This window comes from Aplysia californica, unplaced genomic scaffold (genome assembly GCF_000002075.1).
Source record: "Aplysia californica isolate F4 #8 unplaced genomic scaffold, AplCal3.0 scaffold00252, whole genome shotgun sequence".
Taxonomy (NCBI): Eukaryota; Metazoa; Mollusca; class Gastropoda; order Aplysiida; family Aplysiidae; genus Aplysia; species Aplysia californica.
The window spans coordinates 540,899-556,323 of record NW_004797522.1 but is presented as its reverse complement, the minus strand read 5'-3'; the positions used below and the strand labels follow the sequence as shown (position 1 = coordinate 556,323).

The 15,425-nt window shown below is 38.5% G+C and overlaps 1 protein-coding gene across 1 annotated transcript in view; it reads left to right on the top strand.

Moving 5' to 3' along the window:
* Nucleotides 1-6,625: 6,625 nt before the first annotated feature.
* The window catches only part of LOC101861512 (fibrinogen-like protein A), a gene marked incomplete in the record, with an annotated part of 11,163 nt that continues 2,363 nt past the window's right edge, over nucleotides 6,626-15,425 (top strand). Inside the window, 4 exon segments of the mRNA XM_005100578.3 lie at nucleotides 6,626-6,761; nucleotides 8,035-8,093; nucleotides 9,473-9,592; nucleotides 13,566-13,685. Coding sequence (XP_005100635.2) covers nucleotides 6,716-6,761; nucleotides 8,035-8,093; nucleotides 9,473-9,592; nucleotides 13,566-13,685 — 345 coding nt within the window.

Here is a 15,425-nt window from a genome sequence, read left to right as displayed (position 1 = left end):
ACATGTCGACGATATCCTAACAAGTCAGCGGTATCTGCAGGAGATGCTTCGTTAACCTCTGGCCGTCCCGGTGCTGCAGCAGAATGCTGTCTTCAGGACGACAATGCCACGCCGCACAGGTCTAGGACCGTCAACTCCTTCGTGCGGCAGGCGGGGAGTATCCGCATGGTTTGGCCAGCCAACAGTCCAGACCTCAATCCTATTGAACAGTTGTGGGCTGAGCTTGGTTGGAGAGTTCGTGACCACCGCCCTTTGCCCGCCAACCGTCAGCAGCTGCTTGGATGGCTGCAACAAGAATGGAACAACATTCCCAGGCCTTTCTGGCACGCCTGATCATCTCTAGCATCTGCGTTTGTTGCCATTTTATTGTCCAAAAGTTGCCAAAAGTTGCCACAAAAATGGCTAAAGCTGCCAATAAGTTTCAAGCTTTAAACTCTGTGTGACAACGTATAAGGCAATATGTTGATAGAGGTAACTTAATCTAAAGCACCAGAATTTCTTGTGTTCTGTCTCAAGCATCCAGAAGATCATTTGTAGCCACACAGAGTGAAAAAACGTGAAAAATAAAGGTTTCACATCAGAATGAAATCAAAATTAGAACAGAACATAAACAACCACAAAAATTAACAAATAAGGGCGTGTGTCCACCTATCCGAAGAGTGGCCGTTTAAACCCTAAACGTGTGTTATTCAAGAAAAAGTACAGAATATTTCATGCAAATTATGGAATCACACAGTGTCAGTATATGTACATGTATTCGGGTTTGGTGGAGACTCGCTCTCACATAACACATTTTTTTTTTTTTAAATTAAAAGGTAGGAACAACATCAAATTGAATTATATTGACATTACTATAAACGCTAAAAATAGAAAACACACCAGAACAATAACAAGAAAAGAAAATAACATACCAGCAAATTAAAACACAACAAAGAGGGAAAAATAAAAGTGAAATAGCAATATATAAATAGTATGTAAAGTACAAGACTTTTTCTCACCTGAAAATAACCAATAAACATGAGGTTAACAAGTAAGAAAGAGAAGAAGTGAAGCGGAAGTTTTATAAACTTTATTTCTAAAAGTAAAGAGGTTCAGTTTCTTTTTTTTTTTTTTTTTTTGGTTCTTTTTCGTTTTTTAAACCCCTGGGGTTCTTTTTAGATTTTTTATTCCCCGGCGGTGTGGTTTTTGGAGAAAATTTTTTTTTTAAATCGCGACCACGATTCACGGACCAAAAAATTCCAAAAATCGCCGCCGCCGCCACAAACACAGATGCTAGTCAACTCCACGCTCCAGCGGTGCCTTGACCGCCTTGCCATGAATGGTGGGCACACATGCTTCTGACAATTCCATTGACTTTGACATTCACGAACTTAAACTGGTTGTTTTCTTTGATATTGCTGAGACTTTTTGAGACCCTTTCTTTTGTGATTTTCGATTTTGAGGGTGGGTCCCTTTTGAACGCTTGACTGGGAATTATACATTTCGGTTTCGATTGTGATGAAATTTCTTTTTTGCGCTTATGGATTAATGAATTAAATGTTTGTCAAAGAAGGAATAATTTGATTCACTGTTTATTTAAATTTTACATGCACTTTTGCAAGTGGTCCTTAACTTTTTGTGAAGAATATATATTTCAATTTTATTTTATTTTTTGGAACGGGAGGGGGGGGGGGGGGGTGCTCTACTAGTCAGATCACGCGCACTGAATCACTGCACTGACTTCCAACGTACAGGTTGCGGGGAAAAATGTTGTACCTCATTTTATTTTTGCAAGGTCTAAAAAAGAAAAACTATAAAAGGCAATATTGGTTTAGGCATGGCAATAAATGTGCTTGGTTACAATGTACCTGGTAAGGATAAACTTGCTCCCTTTCATTTCAGTAGTTGTTCTACTATTTCAGTTTATTGTGCGGTCGGTCGTTTCACTTTCACTTAATCTATTAGTATTTAGTATTTGTGTATGAATAGTTATATAAACAAACACATTATTGTGGTGTACAGCACCTGCAAGCTTTGTAATAGTTTCTTTGCACGATTAAACTCTTTTAAAGTTTTAAGTATTTTTCAGAAAAAGCAGGGAGCATTTTTATTTTTTGGTCCCCATAACTGTTTCAGTAACTGTTTCGATACACTCTCAGTAATGAGTATAATATATTAGTTTTTGTTCATGCCTATTTGTAACAACAAACACTCCATTGTGTATTACTTCGGGTGCTAGCATTTTTAGGCTTCTTTGTTCGGCTAAACTCTTTCCAAACCTGAATCTGTTCTGATAAGACGGCTACATATCTATATCTGGGTATTTTTACCATTTCAGGAAAATTATGCAGTCAGTCGTCACACTTTCAGTAATGGTCATAATCTATTAATTTTTGTGCTCGCCTAGTTTTGACAATGAGAACACCATTGTGCTTTACCACAGGTGCAACTTTTAAATAGCTTATTTGTTAGACTAAACTCTTTTTTAAAGTCTAGATGTGTTCTGAAAAGCTGGAAGCATTTTGATTTCTGGGTACTTCTACTATTTCTGTCAATTATGCGGTCGGTTGTTACACTCTCAGTAACGGTTATAATCTATTGGTATTTGTGCATGCCTAGGTGTAACAACAAGCACACCGGTGTGTTTTACGACAGGTGCAAGTTTTTTAAATAGCTTTCTTGTACGAATAAACTCTATCCAAACCTACAAGTGTTCTGATAAGATGGCCATGATGTATTTCTTTTCAGTAAATAGGTTGGTCGGTCGTTACACTTTAAGTGATTGTTATAATCTATTAGTTTTTGTGCCAGGTAAAATAATTTAATTCACTGTTTTCACCTTTTTTCTCTAGCCTAAAACAACGTTTGCCATCTTTAAAAAGAGGCTAATACTTTGTTATCGCCTACCTACATGTAATTTTTAAAAATATCAGATTAAATTATAATATCTGTTATTACTCTGGTGGTCCCCACCGGACACTAACATTTAAAAAATCGATCGCCCACTAGTGGACGCTCTCGCCCAGGTTGGCAGGCTCTGTAATGTCACACAGTTCGCAATGATGGACCACATTATCACGTCCTTCGTGTCTCCTATGAAACACTTCTAAGTCTAAGCCCTAATTTTGTGGCGCACAGTCGATCGATGGGCTGTGGGAAGAGGATCTCGTCACATTTAAAAAGTTCCATTACAAAACGCACTATACGCCAGATCTTGCAATTTCTGAGAAACCTCATCCATTCCATAATCTTATGATAAGAACAAAGTCGTGAGAATATTCTTCTTCTATACTTCTCAAACTGCACTGTATCCCTCTATATTTAGTTCGATAAAATTACATATTATCGTTCATGTTTCCAGAGAATTTGTTTGTTTCTCTATATTTTCCCAGTCTGTTGTAAATGGATATAGAGATTTTTGCCATGGATCCGGTCATTTTCTCAGATATAATAATATGTAATTCCGAAAATAAACGTGCCAAGCCATTAGTCGAAAATAATTACTGTCAATGTTGCTTTTCTTTCTTTTTCTTTCTTTTTTTTTTTTTTTAAGCTGTCGCTCACGTTTCGCGAAAGTCACATCTTTTGTTCAGCTAGACAATAATTGTACGTTCGTGTCGGCAATTGCGGCATAACAGTTATGCTATTCTCCGTGCGTTTCCCTTTCACAAAATGACCGTTATTGTGCCGATGTGTTTTTCAAGTCAAAGTGTGTTTGTGGGTGGTTGGCGGGTGTTCTGGTGTTGTAGGTGCCTTCTTTCTTATTTTCTGTCGTTCTTATCTCTCCTCCATTTTTTGTGTTTGTTACTCTCTCAAACGAGGTAGAGCTTGATGAAGCCCGCGAGGGACGCCCACTGTTAAAATCAACCAGGAAACGACAAATGCAGTTTTTGGCACACCTGAGTAGACATAAAGAACATCTAGCTCTCACTGGCAAAATTGAAGTCAAACGAGGCAGAGGTAGCAACTTTCATCGTAAGCGAACCTAAACAAATGGGTAACGGGGAAAGATCAGGGAAACGTAGCTATTTTAATAAGAGCATCCGAGCAAAGGAATAACTTCTCTTCCAAATGGAGCGCTAGACAAACAAAGATTGCGTGTAACACTCAACGTACGGGCAGTGATCTTTGATAACAAAGAGAACAACGCGCTCTATTATCTTTTTTTTTAAAATTTCCGGAAAGTTTTTCCCCCTTCTTATCGGTGGATGTTTTGAAGGTGCTACTTGTATTTTCTCCTTCTTCCTTCTTCTCCTTCTCTATGTACAGGAAGCTCCGCCTGTATTCCTGCTCTTTCACTGCAATAAATTGTTTATTTTTGTGTCAACATGCTTCACTCTCCACCTTGTTGGTGTTGCAGTTTTTGTTTCTATTTTGTTGTTGTTGTTGTTGTTGTTCTTCTTCTTCTTCTTCTTCTTCTTCTTCTTCTTCTTCTTCTTCTTCTTCTTCTTCTTCTTCTTCTTCTTCTGTTTCGATTTACCATTTCCTGGCTCGGCATAATAGCTCCCCTCCCCCTCTGCCCCCCTCCTCTCTCTCCCCCCCCCCTCTCTCTCTCTCTCTCTCTCTCTCTCTCTCTCTCTCTCTCTCTTCCTCTATCCCCCCTCTCTCTCTCTCTTTCTCTCTCTCTCTCTCTCTATCTCTCTCTCTCTCATATCCCCCCTCTCTTTCTTATATCTCTCTCTCTATTCTCTCACTCTCAGTGGGTGTTTGGCGGGTGTTCAAGTGTGGTTTGCTTCTTCTTTTTTATTAAGAAATCTATCGTCTCTATCTCCCCTCCTTCTTTTTGTGCGTGTTACTCTCTTGTAATACTTCTAATCTTCGGCACTTTTATGACTTGATTGTGTTGCAAGTGGCGTAAAATACTTACTTAAAGTTTTTTAAAAACCCACATTTATAGTCCTTATCTCTCCTCCTGCTCTTACGTGTTTCTTTAAGGCGCCCCCACTCCAAAAAGAACCGCAATTACGTCAGAGTGCAAAGTCTAGGGTATTACAATACAAAACTATGAATTTGAAGAAGAAAAAAAGAAGGAAAACGGTCACTTTTACCTTTGGTAAGGTTGTAATTGTGACATACGAGTGGAATTCAGCGGCAGGAAGTTGACCAAGGATATTACATTTTTTGCTCCCAGAAGGTCCAGTCAACAACACAATAGTAAGTGTTTCGTGCTGGTTAAAAGTAAGATACACAGAATGGCACAGCAAAGGAAAATAAAGAAGTCTTGCGTTTCGAGAAGATTAAAAGTAAGATACAGGGACCGAAACAGCGACGAAAAGGTAAAGAATTAGAACTCTCCAGGGGCGTCCTCTAATCACTGGAGCCTTTAAAACAAAACAAAATAAAACAAAACGAAACAAACAAAAACCGGTTTCTTCGAAGCCAAGACACGATCAAGGATCTGAAGGTTTAAAAATTCCAGTTTTTATCTATTTACACTACACTTGAAAAAACAAAACAAAAAACACAAAACGAATAGCCAGATAATATCCGTTGAGATAAGGCATCTACGTAATTGAAATACTTATGTCAACAATAAGTCAGAGAGGTCGCCAAGTCCTTCAATGTCATAGGCTTGTAATCCTAGATCGCCTACTGTCATGGAAGCCACTTTTGCTCTCTATTAAAAACTTCGCTTTGAAGAACGAATGCCATGGGCTCACCATGACGCTTAAATCAAGGAGAAAACACAAACCTCCCTTTTTCGAATCAAGCTTTAGTCAATTTTGGGGAATATGGAGTTATTTTTATAATATTAAAGCCTGTTCATTTGCCTTGCTCTCGATGAAAAAACAACAACAAATAAACAAAACAAAACGAACACCAAAACCCATCTATCTTGAATAGAAGTCGGAATATTTGCGAATGAAGGACATGGGAATCACAATTTTTATTCTTTTGATCAACATTTCGTTACTTCAGAATTACAAAGTTCTATCTGCTCGGTACCTAGTTTTCGAGAAATTTAACGTTAAAGATTATGAGCTTCGCATTATGTCAAGCTTTTTTAAATGCAATTCTTTGATTATCTTGATAATGACTCCGAATAATCTTAGGATTTTGACAGAGCAGACAGAACATTTGGTTTTTGATCTCATGGTCTTTTATGTACAGTAACTCAAAACAGCCAAAAATGTCAGATAAAACTTTGTAACTCTAAGGTAGTGATTTTTCAGCAAAGTCCATGCAGGAATGTACGCATTTAAATGGACACAAACGGTCCTGACACGAAAACAATACTTTTGTGAAAAAAATGCTTAGAGGGCAGAACATTTCGTGTTCCTCCAAAGTTATTATTGTAAAGAGAGTCTGACATCACCACAATGCAACACCCACAGATGAGTTCACGCGGTATTGGGTGGTTAGAGGGCGCCACTAGTAGGTCCTACTTTTTTACTTTCCTTCTGCTGAATCTGTATGCCTTACTCCCCCCCCCCCCCCCCCCCCCGATCTAAATGATCGTTATTGTATCGATATGCCTCTTTACTCAAACAAACAAACAAACAAACAAGCAAACAAACAAACAAACAAACAAACAAACAAACAAACATTTCTTTGAATCCATAATAAATGCTGCCCTCCATAACGAACCGGAAAATACGCTAGAGTGCAAAATCTAGGATATGATAATGCGCGTCTGTGGGACATGTGCTGTGTTTGCACGTAGTGTAGTAGTGTGGATGTGTTTGTATGTGTGTGTCTGGCCGGTTGCAGTGGAAGTCGTTTGGGAGTTTTTAAAATGTTACTTCAATTGGCCGTTTTACTGGTATTGGCAATAGCCAGTGGTGAGTACCTTTATTCTAATAGCTTTTTAGATCTGAATTATGTCAGTGTCAATCATAGATCTATTCGACTGACCCATGAGAGCGCAGATAGGGGTTTGTTTCTTTTTATTTTTTATTTTTTAGTGTCTCTTTTTGCAGTTATTTTTGTTGTCTTATTATTTTTATGAGGTATCTTTTGAGTTTTGGAGTTGTTTTTCGGAAGGGGGGGGGGGGAGTAGCCACAGTAGACCCTGGGATGTACAAGACAGTGTGGACACAAAATGTGCCAAACAACACGTAGTATAGCACATCTTTTTAAAAATTCATAGATTGAAATCGACAGAGATGGGGTAGGTTGATTTTTTTTTTTTATTCTAAAAATGTGTCAACAGTGAAGGATTAGCGCAACCTAAAGATGAAAACGACATCGACGATGACATCAACAAAAGCAACAGCATACAGTTTAAAACAGAAATGAGTCAAATTCTGAAACTAGTCTTCACTCTGAACAATTTATCTTTTTACAGCCACAATTTTCTCTTGTTAATTTGAACTTCCTTTAGAACTCTGGAAGCATCGAGGTTATTTTTTCAATATCATATATACATGACAGAATTCTGATTTAAAAAAAAAAACGCTTTCCCTTTAAACTAACTCTTTATGCTTTATACAAGTATAAGGGTGGCATCATTGCTTCCAACAAATATAAACGGGTGGTTGGAGGGCGTCACTCGTAGGTCCTACGTCTTTACTTTCCCTCTATTGTTTCTGCCTTTCTGTTTAACTTTTCCAGTGACAGTTATAGATCTTTAACATGTTCTCCTTTCACCGCCTTTCCCTTTCCTGCTCTCTCACCATGTTCTATTGTCTGCTTTCGTCTCCACTTTCCGCCCCCTAAAAAAAAAAACCTATTAAAAAGAACCCTACTTTGGGCTCCTGACTCATTCTGCAGCCTCCCTACTCCTACTCCTTGGCTCCTTCCTATTGCTGCACTGTCTTTCAGCCATACCCCTGATCTTAGGGTAGGTAAGGTATAACACCTAGCCATCTCTGATAAGGGGGGAAATCTAGGAGGTCTCGTGTGTAAGTTACGCTTATTAAAGACCCCTGGGTGGACCAAAATCGATAAAAGTAGGCCTTGGCAACTGTACAGGCAAAATTCAAAATGAATTCTTACCATACTGAAAATTCTTTATGTGTCTCGCGCACTCATAATATGACCTTATGCAGTTGCGAGGGCCGTAAAACACTCACAAAAATAAACTAACTTGCTAAAGTTCTTTGTCGTCAACAGAAGCTTCTCCAGCAGCCCAGAACGACGCTACGTCAAGTACAGCCAAAGCTTCACAAGCGGTAAGTTTGGCCAACCTTTTCTCTTAGTCTTAGTTTGGCGGTTGTCTATTATTTTAGTTTAGCGGTGTTTCGTTGCGCTCTTAATCTCAGAGAACTCAACTCATAGACGTTTTTGCCTTGTAACTATAAAACATTGCCTAAATGTTGAGAGGGGCAAAAATCTGAATCCTTTGTGATAATGTAGTTACGAGGTCTACTTTTCCAGCCCATGGACTTTCTTTAATTTAAAAAAAAAAAAAATCTTATCTTGGATGATTTTCTAACTTTGAGTGCATAATACAAAATGTTGAGAACAGGATTGCACTTTGGCCTCTTGCCTACATATTGCTTGAATATATATATATATATATATATATATATATATATATATATATATATATATATATATATATATATATATATATAGATAGATAGATAGATAGATAGATAGATAGATAGATAGATAGATAGATAGATAGATAGATAGATAGATAGATAGATGGTTGGTTGGTTTAGGGGGGGGGGGGGGGGGGGGCTGCACTCCAAAAGTCAAAATTCGGCTCAAAATTATGGAATTTGAGTTGTAGGCATTTTTAGCTTTCTCAGCCTCTCCTACAACTATTTCATCACATAAGAACCTACAAAAACCGTATTTTCCCCCATACCGGGATTGTATGTCACCGTAATTTCCTCATAAAGTCAATATTTTATTTTTCTTTATCGGCCGTTTTCTCAAAACGCGACTTTTCTCTATACTTTTTTGAATAACTCCACCATTTTTCATCCAAACTTCATGAAATTTTCACAGAATGAAAATAAGATGTGATACAAAAATATTTGTCTGTTGAATTTTTGATATATGGAATAGATTTTTGTTGGTGGTGTCTGGAGTGTGGATTTTTACGGATTTTTTGAAAACTTGAAAGCTACCTCAGGAAAATATTCATAAAATATTTTCTAATTCGTTTAGGAAAAAAAATAGACACATTTTTAGATGTAATGTTTGTGAACACGCATGCAAAAACCCCCATTTAATTTCCATGAGCAATAAGTGCGTTATTCATTACGTAAGACATGTCAACAAAACCCAATATGGCGGCCGTATCCATGGAAACGAAACTTTTTCTCAAATTTGATTGGAGATTTAAAGACTCCTTACTATGCTTGTTATATGTGTGAAAATTGGTAAAATTCGGTCCAGTAATAAGCGAGATAGCCTTCAGGTGTAGCCCCCCCCCCCTTAAGTCATTGTTAGATAGAACAGGCTTGAGAGAGAGAGAGAGAGAGAGAGAGAGAGAGAGAGAGAGAGAGAGAGAGAGAGAGAGAGAGAGAGAGAGAGAGAGAGAGAGCAGTTCACCAGACTGACACCATTTCACACTTTTTTTTCATTCACAAATCAGGCCAAATGTGCCGACGTTCCAACCAGCACCAATGAACAATATGTCCACATCCATGACGTGGAAGGGAGAGAACTCCTCTGTGACACATACACTGACGGCGGGAAATGGACCGTTGTCCAGGTCTGCTTGTTTGTAAATATGTGTTTTGTTTGTTTGTTTGTTTCTGTTAATCATTTTTTGCATGTTTGCTATAGCCTACCTTCGACAAGTTTTTTAAATGTACTCAACCCAAAAAGCGAACATTTTCAAGAGTGAAAAGCAATATTGCTTCATTCTGTCAGTAATTGTATCTACCTTTTATGCATCTTTTGTTGTCTTTTTTCGACAATTACGTTCTGAATTTCGACAAACAATTTCTTGAGCACATGCAACTGATTCCGCAGGTTAAGGAAATGCAATGACTTATTTTGTTCAAAATTTTGGGCTTAGCGCATTTAAACATCTGGCCGACCAAATGCTCTTCCTCATACGAAAATATTCTAAAACTCTTTCATTGCATGTACCTGGCCCGAGACTGTCTTGGGCTCTCTGTTGGACTAAAAGTAGAAGGGAGTTTCTGTGACATCATATGTTTTATAACCAGTCGTAAAACACAAGGTTCTATGTGTCTTGATGTCCTTTCGTGTCTGTGGAAGAGGGTGGTGGTGGTGACGATATACCCTTTACCCCGAACAAAAAAACCCTTCACGCCCTGCTCATTACCCTACCCTGGCCAATGCCCTACTCTCCCCTCTCCCATACCCAAATCTCCCCCACACCCTAACCAACCCCCCGTTTTGTTTCATATAATGTAACATTAAAAATGAACAATTTCGTTAATTTTAAGGGTTTTTGTCCATTTGCATACACTATGCCAAATCTCAAAACTTAATTCCAACTGAGTAAACTTTGCGACGTAATCTTACGCACTTGTTGATAAAAAAACAATCTTCGCAATAATGTGTAAGCATCTGATCATCTTTTCACTTACTGCATATCTAAATGTATTTATCTTTAATCTCTTTAAAGGTAGATAGTTAAATTTTATTCATTTAACCAGCTAATGAGACCACGAGGGAGGCATAAAAAACAGACCCGCAGGCATATACACATGATATAAATGAAGAATTATTATTGTTCACCATAATAAAGTTAAGTTGGAGTAAACATAATAAGCTTGAATATACATAATAATGTTAAGCTAGAATAATATACATAATCAGCACTCTGATTGTTATGATGTGAACAACGTGACATCGGGGTAAACGATATTGATAATACATACGCGTTAGTTGTTAGGGTCGTAGAAGGCTTTAATTATCATTGAAATGTCATTTCATAGTTGCCTTCTCATGTCGGGGAAAATCGAAGTTCTTTGTCTTACGGTGTATGGTATTATGTTCGTTGTCCTTGCTTTTGAATGTGTTTCTTTGTTTCTTTTACGCTTTCAAGCATACACACACAGACAGACACACACAGACAGACAGACACATACACACACATGAAAACACAAACACACACACACACACATGCACACACACATACACATGAAAACACACACACACATACATACTCATAAAACACACACACACACTCACAAAACACATTCACACACTCACTCGTTCACACACAGGCACACACACACACACACACACACACACACACACACACACACTCACACACACACACACACACACACACACACACACACACACACACACACACACACACACACACACACACGCACGCACATGCAAGTCAAGCTTTGGTAATTTCTTTCAAATAAACACCACAGCACCTTTGGAGTAATGATCTCGTCAGGAATTAACAACACTAATTGTCACGATAGCACACAGACCCTGACGGTCGTATTAACTCACTCCCAACTTTCCTTAATTATACAAATGAAGACTACATTATGGTCTGAAAAATAAATAAATCCAACAACAGAAAAAGCCCCCTGAAAGGTAAAGTTGTTGTTTTTTTTAACGTCAAATCCCCATTATTTTGCAACACAGTCATAATATTAAAGAAACCTGTGTAAAACAATCACTGTATTATTTTTTCAACAGCAGAACATAGGAAAAAAAGAGAAAAAGAGAGAAAATCCTACTCATGAAAGAGAGAGGAAGTCTCTAGATCTTAATTTCCAGCTGGTCGGAAACTGTGACATTATCAGTAATTTTCCCACGAGGGTTTTCAAATTGGCTGCTCTTATTGGCCCACATGGGCCATTTAATGCGTTGTTTTTCAATGTATTTCATACATGGTGTTGTCCCAACTTGTTCTCTTTTAATTTGTTCTCACTTTATCCCTTCTTGTTAATGTTTTCCTGAGGCATTCTCTAGCTTTAATAGTTTTTGATTATTAAGATTGTTAAGAAATAATAAATACGGCTATTACTATTAGCATTCTGTATCCTTAATAACACAAGTGAGTTTTTGTTATCTTTTGGGATCTTGTTGGTTTGGGAGTCATTCTAGATAGAGATCTATACTTCCTTAATATTATAGTAGAAATTGACTTATTAAACTTTCATTTTAACTGAAAACTTAAAATGTCATGTCACTTGTGTAAAATATAATATTAACGTAAAAGCTTTAGAGAAGTGTATGTAAAATAACTTCTCTGATATTTGATTGGGATTTTGATGTTGTATTTTCATTTTTATCATTTGTGGATTGGGGGGGGGGGGGGGGGGGGCGGCGGCAAACTCAGGGGAGATAACTTGCAATTTTGTGATTTTGTGGGCAAATAATAAATGTTCTAGGGGAAATTTTATATGCCCCTGTGGGCCAATAAGCACTCCGTTTCAAATTTTTGTCAAGAACCACTTAGGCTAGTTCGCGCTGTTAGCCTAGTTGGTATCATGCTGAACTACAGAGCGAATGTTCTTGGTTCGAATCTTCAACGAAACGTTCTGTTCTCTTGGTTGTTTTATGGAGTTTTTAAGCCTCTCCACAGATTTGAGGGTCCTCTCAGAGAAGGACGTTGAATTTGGAGGTCCCGCCTTTTAAACAATTTTACAGTGTTTTTGAGGCATTTAACCAGTACAAATTGGCAATTTCGAATCACGCCACTATAAAGACTCTGGTGTTTTACTTGTTTTCAGATGATTTTGAAAAAGTTTTGTTTGTTTGTTTGTTTGGTTGGTTGGTTTTGTAATTAGTGTTTTAAGGCGTTCCCAACTGTACAACATCATACGAGGGTGCGAGACACATTAAACATAATTAGTTTGGTTAAAATTAATACTGAATTGTTTTCGGGTGGCGGCCGATGCCTACTCTTATCGATTTTGTGAAGCAGTTTGCATGGTACAGCTTTGAACGGACGGTAGACATAAGGGAAGTAGATAGCCTAAGTATTGCCCCCTTCATTCAGATCTTGACTTCTTTTGTATGCTCCAAAAGAGAGACATGGATAGTAAGTTTGAAATCAAGAAAGGCATAAACGTTTGTCTTATTGTTTTGTAATCGCGATAGGGATATATAATAACACAAAGTATATATGGTAGGACTACAATTTGAATATTTAAACCTTGTTTTTTTAGGGCCTTCATTTTTACGATTTTCAACCACCAAGGGATCTTTAACGTTCTCTACGTGTATACGAGACATCTGAGATGTTTCATCCTTATCCGAGAGGACAAGGTGCTTTGTCTTATCTACCTTAAGATCATGAGTAAGGGGGGCGGGAGAACCTAACCACATTCCAAGGTCGATGATTATACAAAATGATCGGGATGTAATCTGGTTCCAGTGGAGCCTGTTTTTTAAAATATTTTGATCCCCCTTGTATTCTGTCCTCCGTCAGGTCTTTGTATTTGTTTTAGTAAGTGTTTTACGGCACTTGCAACACAATATATGGTCATATAAGTGTAGAAGATTAGAGCTGTTACAAGAGAGTAACAAACACAAAAAAGGAGGAGATATAAGGACGATAGTTTCTTGATAGGAAAGAAGGAACCAACCACACCAGAGCACCCGCCAACCACCCACGGTCTTTAAATCTCACTTTTTAGTATAACCACTTTTCTTCGACACTCATATGACCTATTTGTGTTGCAATTAAGTGCCATAAAACTCTTACTAAAACTCCAAATCCTCGGTTTCAGCTTCGTACTGATGGCTCTCAGGACTTCTACCTGCCCTGGGTCGACTACGAGCGTGGTTTTGGCAACAAAACTGGAGAGTTCTGGCTAGGGCTGAGCATCATGCACCACACCATGCGTACGGTAAGAGTAACGTGGTAACACGCTGTATATCACATAGCGGGGTTGTGAAAAGGACCCCGTTTTTGGCCACTCAGTTTCAGTTCTTATCGACAAAGGGCTAGGAAAAGACAGATTGACCTGGGTTGTTTGTTTTCGTGGGTTTTTTTTTTCCTTCTTTCTAAATGACACTTCTTGCTCGCTGATTCGTTTTCCTGATTCGCTCCAAGTGAAGAACGACCAGATACCGTAACCCCCACGGCCACCCCCACACCCCTCCCCCTCTCTCTCTCTTTCGCTCTCTCTCTCTTTCGCTCTCTCTCTCTCTCTCTCTCTCTCTCTCTCTTTACCACCACCATCATCCACACGAAAAAACAAGAAAACTAAAACCTTTCCCATTCCCCCGAGAGCACTCTCACATAACCCCGACACCAGAGCTCACCGCAAACTTTCCCGCTCACCCCTCCCTAGACCCGCCTCTCCCGTGTGCGTGCTCACCAATCAATACAGCGATCGTGCATCACACCGACAGTCAATAATATCTCCTCACTGAATCAACAGCCTGCCTGCCAAAGGCTGTCCATAGACTCACAACACATGCAGACAAAGATGCACTTTTATATTTCTTTAAGGCTCATTTTATTATATAATAATAATTGTAAGAAAGTGTCGAGGGAAAACCTTTACAAAGGAAGATAGATCGCAATTTTATTTGTCAGACATTTTACAGATGGTTAAACGTATTAAATATTGATCTGTTCAAGAGGAAAAGGGATAAATACCCCCCCCTCCAAACCACCATCACACATACACACTTTCTCCCTTTCTTCCAAAACAATAATTGGCCAGAATGTTTGCTTAAAGATAGTTTCCATTTTTACTTCGAAGAGCAAATTTGCGCATCCCACAGGGCGTAATGGGTATGGTCTGACTGTCAACGTTTTTATCTTTTTGTTTACACATCTATGCTGCTTGCTTGGACCCCATCATTTGAGGTCAGAGTTGCGGTAAAAAGAGATCAAGCTAACCTTAGATTTAATATCATCAACAATAATGTATGGCAGGACAGATAGGATCTATTTAGATCTAGTGGGTGGTTGGCGGGTGCTCTGGTGTGGTTTGCTTCTTCTTTCCTATCAAACATCTATCGTCTTTATCTCCCCTCCTTCATATTATTTGTGTTTGTTACTCTCTTGTAACACCTCTAATCTTCGGCACTTATGACCTTATTGTGTTGCAAGTGCCGTAAAACATTTACTACTAAAATCTATTTGTATGAACCAATCATAACCATGCTGACAGGCATGATATACAGTCGGAAGTGTCCAAGTTAGCCACCCACTGATGTGGAGAAAAGATGTTGTCTTAGACAGGTGGATGTCTTTCACAGTGTCATAGTGTACAAAAAGGGTAAGTGGGAAGTGAATGTTTAAACAGGTGGTTGTTTTAGACAGGTTGGGATGGCCGTTAAAGCAAGTTCGACTGTACTTGTGCCAACTTTCTATTTCTTGTTCTTTTTCTTTTTTAAAAATGTGTTCTTGTCTGTTGGTCTTCTGTAGGTCAGATATGAAAACTGTATAAGGAAATGTGGCACTAATTTTTAGCGACCATAACACAACATATCAAATGAAACTGTTTCGTCTGTGTCCTTACTCGGCCCCTCCTTCCCACGAACACACACACACGCACGCACGCACACACACACACACACACACACACACACACACACACACACACACACACACACACACACACACACACACA